This window comes from Agelaius phoeniceus, chromosome 21 (genome assembly GCF_051311805.1).
Source record: "Agelaius phoeniceus isolate bAgePho1 chromosome 21, bAgePho1.hap1, whole genome shotgun sequence".
NCBI classification, from domain to species: domain Eukaryota; kingdom Metazoa; phylum Chordata; class Aves; order Passeriformes; family Icteridae; genus Agelaius; species Agelaius phoeniceus.
Window position 1 is genome coordinate 1,786,374 of NC_135285.1, and position 11,784 is coordinate 1,798,157.

Genomic DNA, 11,784 nt, shown 5'->3' on the forward strand with positions numbered 1-11,784 from the left:
AAGTGAAAATCCCCTCCTTGAGGCCTGTCTGAGTGCAGGGTTGTTTGCCCTTGTGTTTTCAAATGCACCTCCTGGCTGCCTGTGAGATCCCCTTCAGTCAGAGGGGCTGGGGGGCACAGCTGGCCCTGGTGTGTGCTGTGAGCTCAGACAGGAGCAGGACAGGGATGGCCTGGTCATTTTAAAAAAATGTATTTTTTAATTTGGATTTTCAGTGTTAATTAGTTTTAGTGTTTCTTTACAAGGAGTTAACTCTTGTTTTACAGCTTCTGAAGTCCCTGTGCCTCATGCAGGCTGTGGCTGATCATCTCCAGCCCCCAGCTCCCCTCAGCCCTCAGAGCAGAGAGGTCAAAGTCTGGAGACAGACTTTGTGCTCAGTTCCTGCTCCCAGGAACAAACCCTGCCAAGGGATTACAGGGAGCTGTTCATGGTTGAGGAGATCTGAAAAGATCTTTGGCTCTCACGGGCCCCTCCACGTGCCCAGTGTCAGCATTTGCCATGGATGTGTCCCTGTGCTCCCGCTGGGCTGGGGTTTGTGCTGCCGTGTGCTGTCACCTCTCCCTCGTGCTCCTTTCAGGGTGTGACCCCTCTGTGCTCCTTTCAGGGTGTGACTCCTCTGCCTGGTTTCACTTCTAGGTAAGCAAATGATTGAGACTTACTTTGACTTCCGCCTTTACCGCCTCTGGAAGACCCGCCAGCACTCCAAACTGTTGGATTACGATGACATTTTATGAGCTGGAGAAGCCTTTGCAAGAGGAAGCTCATCACCAGTGTCCAAGAAGTCATGCTTTATTGCAGAGAGACTTTTTTATTGGCACGGGGAGCCCTTCACAGCCCTACAGGAGGCAGCAGTGCTAAGGGGAGGGAAGGAGGAGCCCTCGGAAGCGCCGGCAGGAAAAGGCTCCTGGGCCAAGAGAGACTGGAGGGAAGGGGGTGACAGTGACACCTCGCTGGCCTCAGTCCGAGCCCCGGGCCTCAGGAGGAGCTGTGTGAAACGAGGACAGGATGGAGTTCCTGGCAGAACTGAGCTGTTTTGGGTCAGAATGGGCCAGATTTGATTCCAGGTCCTTTTAAAGACTTTTGAAGCTCAGGTTTTCTTACAAAAAAAACCACACAAACCCAATTAACCCATGCACTACAGTGAAGAAGTCACCAGAGCACAGAGGGAGCAGGGGCTTGTCCTGGTGGGACTTTCTGTGCTGGGAGTCCTGGAGAGCAAGGACTGCTACACCTACTCCTGCAAGCTTAGAGCAAGATGATCCCATTTCCATGTGAATATATACTGGGATATAGAATTGAAATCTTCTTTTTTGTTTGTTTGTTTTGTTTAATAGAAAATAAGTGCAATTTTTATAGCGAGGGAGGGGGATAAAATCTCTCCTGATATTTAATTAGTTAAAAATAACACACCATAACCAATAGATGAGGTATTTTTGGTCTGCTTGAAAATATATTCAGAATGGTAATATATCTTCTGTAGACATATTTAATCACCAGCAAACATGGTTTTAACATAAGTTAGCAGACCCTGCATGTCTGCTGCATTGGTTTGGTTCCTTTCAGAGTAGCTGTGCTGCACTACCTGTACGTGCTCTCACCAATGTGTAGTTCTCCTCCAGTTAGCCACAACTTCATTACTTTCTATTTTGCTGCTTGCAAAACTATGGAACTTTAGTTTTGCTGAAATACTTTAGGTTAGAAACACGGGACCTGGCTGGGAATCCTCTGTCAGGCTCGCTTTGGTATAAAAAAGAATTAGAAATTAATAGCCATGGTAATTAATTGTTCATGCCAGTGTTTTGCTGTGTGTTGGGAGAGGAGCTCTCTTCCTGTGTGGAGACCCCTCTGAGGGGGCTGAGCACTGAGGCATTTGGGAGAAATGCTTCTGGAGGGACACAGCACAGGCTTGGAGCATGAGTTTGACTCTTTGTTCACTTGATTGCCAGTTGTTTGTGCATAACCCACCCCTTTTCCCTGACCTGTGTCTTGGTCTGAGCTGCTCAGCCCCTCCCTGTGGAGGACAGAGAAAACCCTGAGCTCTGTTAGAGCAGCCTGAGAGCCCAGGTCTGTACTTGATATTTGATGGTACCTTTTGGAATCTATTTATTTTTTGTTTGGTTGGGTAAGGGGGTGCTTTTTTTGGTTTTGGGAATGGGGCTTTTTTCACATTCTGCTGTCCTTTCAGAGGACAAATAGTACTTAGAGTCTATGTAGGTCACTGGCAATTCTGGGAGGTGACACAAGTTATTTCTTTGACAAGCAAAGGAAGGAACAGGGAAGGATTACCTTATTTTCCTGATTTCCTCTATCTCAAATTTGTTGATTGTGAAGTGAAGGAAAATAGATGTACAAATTTTCTTTTAACTACTTACAAAGAGAACGTGGTGTTCTGATCTGTAGAGTCCTCCTTCCCCTGTGCCATACCTGTGGTTGTGATTTTGGGGAGCAGGCCCCTGGCTAGAACTGCTGAACCCTTTACATTTAGAGCAGTTTTATAGCAAAACTTTTGAAGAAATAATGTACATACAGTAAGGAGAGGAATGGGTGGAGAGAGGTATTTAAAGTCACTGAAAGCCACACAGACAGGTGTGGGCTGTTGCCTCCCCCAGGTTGGGAGCTTTGGTAGCCACATCTCATCCCTGGACTCAGTCAGCTTTGCCAGACTTACAGTGAAGGGGAGAACAGGCACCAGTCTGTAGCTTTTGGAAGAAAATTATGCCAGATATAAAAGAAAAAGAACCCCAAATTTATGCCAATTACTGTTTAACATTGGAGCTTCCACCAGCTCTGTGTGAGAGGTGGGAGCCAGAGGTGCCCTGAAAGCACAAAGTCATGTTATCTGGAGAAGGAAATGGTTGTGGGAAGATTAAAATGCTGACACAAAACTCTCTCCCTTTCTGACCCTTTCACCTCCTGACTGGAGACAGGCAAACTGTTCTTCCTTTCTCAAATCCCAATTCAGTGAACTTGGTAGCATGAATGTAGCATTGTGCAACTATTGAAAATCTTATTTAACCCCCAAAGGGCCCATTTATGTATCCACTTGAGTGATTTCTCTGTAGAATTGTTGTATATCCTCACTGACCACTTGTAGTACTTGGGGTGCAAAGTAGAAGGTAGATTGTACAGTAATTTCTGTGTTGGAATGGACATTATGGACTGTTCTCCTGGTGCAGTTTATGGGATATGACAACTGATGAATGCATTTCCCTCCAAAGATCTATATTCCTCATAGCTTGTGATGTTTATGACATGAACATATTTTTTCCTTTCTTTGTAGCATTCATATGCCTAAAGAGATGAAATTCTCTCAGAGCTGTGACTGGAATAGAGTTGTGATGTTTGATGTCCTGTGTGCAGCAGCATCCTTGGAGTTAACCACTGGTGACAGAGGAAAACGCTTTTATTCCATTTTTTCACTGGTGGAGTTTTTCAGGTGGCTGCTGGGAAGGGAAGGGGTTAGCAGAGGCAAATAAAAATTGTAATTATTTTAAAATTTAGAGGTAAAAAATAGAGCCTGGAAGTTCCTCAGTGAGACCAGCCTGTAAAGGATGAGCCCAGCATGGTCCCAGCCAGGACAGCTCCAAGGCCCTGTGTGTTCCTCACCCCCTGTGCTCCTGCAGCATCCCCTGGAGGTTCTGGGGCTGCCCCAGTGCCCTGCCTGGGGCAGCTGTGGACAATCTGCCATCCCACTCCTGCCTGTTCCTGCAGCTCTCAGCACCCTGCTCTCAGGGTGTGTCTGAAACCACTTCTGTCCTGTGCCTCCAGCAGCTCCGTGTGCCTGGGCTGAGCAAAGAGCAGCTCCCTCCCCACTGCCCTGTCCCACCAGGGAACTGCTGCTCCTCTCTGCTGCTCCTCTGTGCTCTGGAGCTGCCTTCAGCAGGGGCAGGAGGGTGGGGACACCTGGACCACTTGAGCAGCAGATGAAACCCAGGTGGCTGAGCTGGGTGCCAGCCCTGGCTGTTCACCAGCCACCAGTGGGGTTTGTGCTGCCCTTGCTGGAGGCAGTGTTGGATGTGACCCCCAGCCCATGCCTGGGTAAATGTGTTATCACATTTACCTGTTCAGTGTGATAAATGTGTTATCACATTTACCTGTTCCGTGTGATAAATGTGTTATCACATTTACCTGTTCAGTGTGATAAATGTGCTATCACATTTACCTGTTCAGTGTGATAAATGTGCTATCACATTTACCTGTTCCATGTGATAAATGTGCTATCACATTTACCTGTTCCATGTGATAAATGTGCTATCACATTTACCTGTTCAGTGTGATAAATGTGCTATCACATTTACCTGTTCCATGTGATAAATGTGCTATCACATTTACCTGTTCAGTGTGATAAATGTGCTATCACATTTACCTGTTCCATGTGATAAATGTGCTATCACATTTACCTGTTCAGTGTGATAAATGTGCTATCACATTTACCTGTTCCATGTGATAAATGTGTTATGGCCTGGGCTGGCAGTGTCACCTCAGGAGAGGAGGGGGCAGGAGGGGCCTCAGCTGTCCCAGCCCTGCTCCTCAGCCTGGCTCAGTGCTGGCAGTGCCCCGAGGATGTTCTCTGGTGCCTGCAGGGAACGTTCTCTCAGCTGGAGAGGCCTGGGGGATCACAGGCTCTGTGCATGTGGCCCTTTCAGAGAGGCTTTTCTCTTTTCCTCTTGTGTGGCTGGGAAGGAAAGGGAAGAAGAAAATTCAAGTTACCCATGGGATATAGAAATAGGTAGAAACAAATAAAGCTTTTTGCACCTCTGCTCATGCTGCAGCCACCAGCTTCCCTTTGCAGCTGACCTCCAGGCCTGGGGTGGGAAACATGCATTCCCAGATAATCCCTTCCTGTGTTAAACAAAAGCAGAAAAATCCTTGTAGCTCCAGCAAAACATCTGACTGCAAAAGGCACTAAGCCAGCTCATCCTGCCTGTGTGAGGAGTCGGCTGTGGGATCCCACCTGCTCCCACCCCTGGAGCCACCAGAGCCAGTGAAGGGGCTTGGCCTCTGTGCAGGGAACTCCAAGAAGGAATTTATTCATTCCTCAGCCTGGGCTTGCTGCCTGGAGCTCAGCACAGGGTTCCTGCTCCCAGTGGTGTGTCCATGTGCTCCCAGTGGTGTGTCCATGTGCCCCCATGTCCTCGCCCCCGGGCTCTGTCCCAGCTCTGGGGGATGCTCCCTGTGCAGGAGGTGTGAGCTGGGATGTGGTGTCAGCCCCGCTCGGGATCTGCCCAGAGCCACCCCACAAACAGCCCCTGCTGCTGCTGCTGCCTTGCTGACCTGTGCCTGGCAGTTCCTGCTCCCAGCTCTGCTGGCAGGGCTGCTCTGCACCCTCAGCAGCACCACTGGGGTTGGCTGAAGGAATGGAAAATGCTGGTTATAAACAGCCAGCCTGGCAGGATCTGGGAGCGTGCCCTTAATCCCAGCCCCATTCGTAATCCCACTGGAGGTGGAATGCCAGGCTCGCTCTGCTCTCTTGGTCTAAATGTAAACAGCCTCTCACAAGCTGGTTTGAGTCACACTCAGATATTATTCATAAGATATGTTACTGTGTGAATGAGAAAACCCTTCCAGGGCCCTTCCAGCTGGCACCTGCTGGCAGAGCCCTCCTCCAGGGATGTGCTGGGCTGTGCCCTCCTTCCCAGGGAACCAGGCCCCACTGCCAGGTGGGCTCAGGTAAAGCTCAGCTCAGGTCAAGCTGAGTTGCTCTGTGCTCTGGGTTTTGCTGTGTCAGTCCCTGGAGCTGGGGACAGCCCTTCCCGAGGATCCCAGTGTCCTCCTGGGGGCTATTGAGTGGTGATACCATTTTCCACATCATCTGTAAAGACTTTGTGATCCTGTATTTTGTCCCACTGACTACAGCCTACCCCTGGCTTTCTGCATCTTCCATGGAAGTGTTTTCTAATTCTCATTCTGGAAACACAAGCCAAAGTCAACTGGAAACTGTTACTGGCAAGTCAGCCTGGTAATGATCTCCTCTGTGGGAGCTGAGGGTGTAATGGGGGGTTGAAGGGCCCTGACCCTGACTGGGATCATTGTTATTTCCAGGTAATCCCGCTGTGTCATGGGCACAGTTCATGGTAAGATAACCTCTGCTGGGGCAGTGCATGATCTATCAATGAGCACCAGGAACCAGCAGCAGCTTTGGTTCAGAAATAACTTCAGCCCAATTTACTGCCAGTCAGTGTGAGAAATGTAAAGAGTGAAAGGAATAAACATTGTGGACATTAAATGTAAAGAATCCATCTGAAGAGAAACTACATTGCTTTTTTCCATAAATGTTTAGTAAATATTAAAGAACTAATGCAACCTAATATTTTTTTCACAGTATTGTATTGCTTTTAGAGCATCCATAAAAGTTACACAGATAAGAACAGATAAGACCCATCACAGGGTGTTGCCCTGTGTTCTGAGAATGGGGATCATTAACTCAGTTCTTTGGGCATTCCAAACTTCCTTATCTCAGCATCCCAGTGGCCTGATGATAATCACAGCACGAGTGCCCTGTAAACCTTTAGCAGGAGGAGCCTCTCCACCTGCCCTGCTGAGCTGAGAGCCCCCCAAGCACCCGATGGAGCCATGTGCTGGTCCCATGTCCCCAGTGCTGGTCCCGTGTCCCAGTGCTGGTCCCGTGTCCCCAGTGCAGGTCCCATGTCCCCAGTGCTGGTCCCCTGTCCCCAGTGCTGGTCCCGTGTCCCCAGTGCTGGTCCCCTGTCCCCAGTGCTGGTCCCGTGTCCCAGTGCTGGTCCCATGTCCCCAGTGCTGGTCCCGTGTCCCCAGCGCTGGTCCCCTGTCCCCAGTGCAGGTCCCATGTCCCCAGTGCTGGTCCCGTGTCCCCAGTGCTGGTCCCCTGTCCCCAGTGCTGGTCCCGTGTCCCCAGTGCTGGTCCCCTGTCCCCAGTGCTGGTCCCGTGTCCCAGTGCTGGTCCCCTGTCCCCAGTGCAGGTCCTGTGTCCCCAGTGCTGGTCCCCTGTCCCCTGTGCTGGTCCCATGTCCCCAGTGCTGGTCCCGTGTCCCCAGTGCAGGTCCCATGTCCCCAGGTGCTGGTCCCCTGTCCCCAGTGCTGGTCCCATGTCCCCAGTGCAGGTCCCATGTCCTGGGTGCCCCTGCTGTGCTCTTTCCCCTCTCTACAGCCTCACCCTCGGGCACAGCCCCTGCCCTGCTCCCCACTCTCCTGCCAGGGCTGCAGGGATGTGCTGGGTTGTGCTTGGGGAATGTTTCTCACTGGGTGACTGAGCTGCTGCTGAGGCTGTGGGCTGCTCACTGGGCTGCTCACTGCCACCATCCCCTGGTTCAGGACCAGCTCAGATGCACACTGGGTGGATTCAAAAACCTTGAGTGAAGAAAAGTGGGGGGTTATGAGATAATTGGCTTCTAATTTGTATTTTTAGTGCTAATTCCCATTGCAGTAATACAGACCCACCTACAAGGTGCTGTAAAGGTGGAGCTGGTGCAGAGCTGGGAATTCAAGGACAGGGATCTTTGCCCTTACCTTTGAATGCCCTAAAACCCTCAGAGATAAACGCAGCCAGCTGAGGCCCCTGAGCAGGGATCCTGTGCTCAGACCTGACTTTGCAGGGGGTTCAGGTGGGGGTGGCTGAAGGAACCCAGCGGGTTTGGTGCTCCCCATCCCAGGGAACCAGGCTGGAGTCCTACCCAAATGTGCTCAATGGGCTGCAGCTTTTCTGCTGTGTATTTCCTGTTGTTCTTTAATAACACTATTCCTGGAACTGGGTGACTTCAGCTGTGATGCCAAGCAACAACACAACCTTAGCTCTCAAGGGCTGGGAGCCAGCGCCCTTTTGGGATTTTTTTCCCTTTGGAGTTCAGGCACCAGTTTTCATTTCCAGCTCCCTTTTCTTCTGCAGAGTGAGGGGGCATCAGCAGCTTTCTGAACAGAAAATTCGGTGCCTGAGTAGCAAGGAGGAATGGAAAGAGTGACAATGGGTCTGGTGAATGTGGAGAAGGAGAGGTTATGTCCAGTAATGCCTCTAAACTCTGAGATGATTGAGCAAGTTTCTTTCAGCTTTCACAGAAAAAGAAGCAATGTTACCAAAATAATGGGGGGAGCCCCAGACCACTTCAGTGGAATTGATCAGTTGACAAACCTTGTGAAAATAAACCACTCTGCTGATTCTGCCTCTGCTCTCTGTGGGGTTCAGAGGAGCTGGCAGCATCCTGCTCCTTCCCAACCCCAGCTGGAGTGCAGGGCAGGCTCCAGCCATCCCTGCTGGCTCCACACAGACCTGTCTGGGCACCCAGAGCCCTCCTTGCTCTCCCATCCCAGCAGAAGCTGAAGGCACAGCAGGGCCATAAGGAGCTGGAAATGCTGGGCACAAGAGAGCCCTGGCGTTGGAGAACCCAACCTGGTTTGGGGCCAAAATGGTCTTGAGGCTAATGGAGAGTTTTAAAAACAAAGACTGTGCTCTCCCAGGCCTCAGTGGGCCTTGGAGCAGCAGGCTGGCTCCTTGGAAAGCGAGAAGGAGGTTCCAGAGACCCCAGCACCCCCACTGTGGTTTCTGGCTGCTGCTGCAAGGCCAGCCCTGCCTGACTCAGGAGCCCTCTGCCACCTCAGGGTCCTCTGGGGCTCTGCTGCTTTGTGTGGGATAACCAGGCCTCGAGTACACAAATGTTTCTAGGGCTAAAGACGTGATTTAATAAAAAGAGATGTTTCTGGGAAAGCTGCTTTTTTCTCATGGTTTTGGGTTTTTGTGGGGGGGGGTTTGGGGGTTTTTTGGGTTTTTTTGGTTTGTTGTTGTTGTTGTTGTTGTTGTTGTTGTTGTTGTTGTTGTTGTTGTTCTCTGGCTGAGTTTATAAACCCAGGAAATGGCACCTGGCAGATGCTGTGTGAGGGAAATGAGGTGTGAGGAACCTGTGGTGCAGGTGAAGGACCTACAGGCAGTGGGCACCTCTGCATGGCAGCAGCTGAACACACAGGAGCAGAGCTCAGGAGGGACAAGAGGCCAGATGCAGCTAAAAGGGGAAAAAAGCAAAAAATCCTGATAATGAAACAAGGGACCATCTGAGAGGCACAAATCCAGTCATGGGGATAGGACAGGGATAGCTCAGAGTGATTCAGGTTCCAGCAGCATCTGCAGCTTAGTGAGTATGGGGTGCTAAGGAATTTAGAGCGCATTAGGGATTGTGCCTCCTCCTGGGAGGAAGGCTAATCCCTGAGCACCCTCCCAGACACAGAAACAGGGCCCTGGAGAAATCAGGGGAGGTTAAAGGCCTGGTAATCCCCCTGGGGAAAACAGACCAGCTCCAAAACAGCACGTCCCCAGGAGGGCAGAAGGCAATGAAGGAATTCCGATAAAGCACTTTCTCTCCCACAGGCCTGTTTGAGTGAACTGCCACCGACTTGAACTCCCAGCTGCAATTTTCCCCTTATCTCCAATGCTGACAGTCACCTGCACGATCATCCTCTGATAGATGTGGTAATTGCAGCCCCTCAGCACAAAGAGAAACAGGCTGGACAGCTCTGTTTGGGCCATTTTTCTTCAGCCCTGGGATCTCAGCCTCTGTTTCTCCATCCTCCCCATTTGGGGATATTCTCCATGTGCCACCACCACAGTGAGGTGGGACGTGCCATATCCACCTCAGCTGTGTGACAGATGACAGAAATCACCTTTGATCCTTTACCACCCACTGCACAGCCTTGTGGCACCACTGATGCCTGGAGGGCCTGGTGCCCAGAAAGATCATCCAGATTCTTTATCCTTTATCTTGGAACCATTCCATGTGTCCTGGTTTTAAATCAGCACCATGAGGTACAAAGTCAAATTTTCTGGAGCAGCCCAGGTACAAGGGGTTACTTTTCCCTGTTCCCTCTTCCCTCTCCCTTGGTGCTCTGTTGCAGGCAGTGGGTGATGGACACAAACTGGAGTGGGAGCTGAGTTTAAGGTGAAATCCCACAGACTCGTGCTGGGCCCTGCTCTCTCGTCCCCTGGGGGTACTTGGGGCTGTTCCTTTCCTCAGACCCTGTCGTGCTGTCTCTGCCACCTCCTCTTGCAGCTCCGCAGGCGCAGCAGCCGTGCCCGGCTCTGTCCGTGCCCCGCGGTGGCACTTGGCCATCACAGCCTCCCAGTGCCGGCCCCTGCCATCATCGCACCTGGGCTTTGTAATCGAGCGTTCCCTCTTGTGCCAAAATTCGAGCGGGATTCCCGGGAGCAGCCCCGGGCACCCGGCCGGGGTTCCCCGCGGCTGTGAACACATCGGGATTAGCTCCAGGGCTCTGCTTGCCGGCCAAGTGTGGCTGCCCAGCCCTCGACACGGTTTCACTGACTCGGCCGGGGCTTGGAGCAGTTGACAGAAATGATGGGAGGCTCTCAAATCCTGACTGGCAGGGGAGGGGATGAATAATGGTTGGATTTATTGTTTTGTTCTAAAGGCAGGCGGGCATGCAGTGAAACCAGCAGATGTCAGGTTCAATGTCCACAAAGGGAGGCGTTTTCTTTGCGCCAGGTGCAGCAAAACTGTGCGGGATTGATTATTTCAGGATTTACGGGCTTTACACAGGCTTAAAAGCCAACCAGACAAGACCACGAAAGAGAAATCCATTGAGATCTCCGAGCACAAAGGCACATTGTTGGCTCTGGCCGTGCCTGAGCCATGAGTCACCAGAGGCGGGGAAATGTCTGTACCCGCTTGCTCCGCTCTTTATGCTCAGCCCCGGGCACCGCTGTGGCCCTGCTGTAGGCAGATGGAGCCGTGCTCCAGGGAGTGCGGCAGGTCATGCGTGAGCCTCACATCGGCCCCGAGTTATTTCAGGTGAAAGGCTGGAGCTGCCTCCTCCCCAGAGCGCCGGGGGCGCTCACCCGGCACGGCCAACTTCGGCAATAAAAGCTATTTCCAGTGGTGTTGTGAAAAATGCATGTATTTTATGATTGGCTTTTCGCAAATATTAAAATGAATATGATATGTGTTGTGTTAGAAAATAATGCTGTATTAATTCTCTTAAGTACTGTGTTAAATATAGTTTTAGGTTATAAAAATTGTTAAAATAGAAACGATGCTATGTAGGATACTTTTTTTAAAGAAAGGACTCGCAGCGAGATAGCAGCCACAGGACACCTGAATCGTTCAGAGGAAAAGAATTTATGGTCCTCTTATCAGAAGAAACGAACTTCTTCCTGCCTCGAAGGCGCTGTTAGGATTCGGAGGAAGAAGTTGACGATGACCAGACAGAATCCTGTGTTTGAATGGAATTTATGCATCATGGATGAGGTGTATGAATATGCAACAGGCTGTTGCTTTTAAGGGTTAATCCTTTGTTAACGGGTGTCCTTTTTCGGGCTCGTGCTGCCCAGAAAAAGGTACCCGGACATCCGTAACTCTTTGTTTTTATTGTCTCATATTGCCCTAATTCAATTTGTCCAAATTATTACTCTAATTGTATTACTATTTTTTAATAACCATTTTATTACTATTAAACTTTTAAAATTTTAGAAACAAGTGATCGGCGTTTTTCACAGGTATCATTTCCAGGTCTCGTTTGAAGAGGGTGTGATTGCTCTGTTGTGGCTCGGGAGTGCAAAGGTAGGAGCCTTATCAGCAGGACACGGAGCTGCTCCCGTAAACACAGCGGCGCTTTCGGCTCCCAGCGGGGGCAGCCGCCCGTGCCGGGCGCGGCTCGGGGAGCTCCCGAGTCCTGCCCAAAGGTAACTCCGTGCCACGGCGGGCCGGGTCCCCCGAGTGGCCCAGGCGAGGGTTTGGGAGGCGTGGGAAGCGCTGCGCTGCGGAGCGATGGTTTCCTGATTGCGCACACTTCCCAAAGACACCTGCGGGCGGCTGA

At 50.8% G+C, this 11,784-nt stretch overlaps 1 protein-coding gene across 4 annotated transcripts in view; it reads left to right on the plus strand.

The window, feature by feature from the left end:
• NSMF (NMDA receptor synaptonuclear signaling and neuronal migration factor) overlaps positions 1–6,305 on the plus strand; it is a 49,735-nt gene extending 43,430 nt beyond the window's left edge. For all 4 annotated transcript variants that reach the window (XM_054646369.2, XM_077189414.1, XM_054646368.2 and 1 more), the window contains one exon: positions 634–6,305. In XM_054646369.2, coding sequence (XP_054502344.2) covers positions 634–731 — 98 coding nt within the window. In that variant the 3' untranslated portion in view covers positions 732–6,305. The remainder of the gene's footprint in view (positions 1–633) is intronic.
• The last annotated feature ends 5,479 nt before the right edge of the window (positions 6,306–11,784 follow it).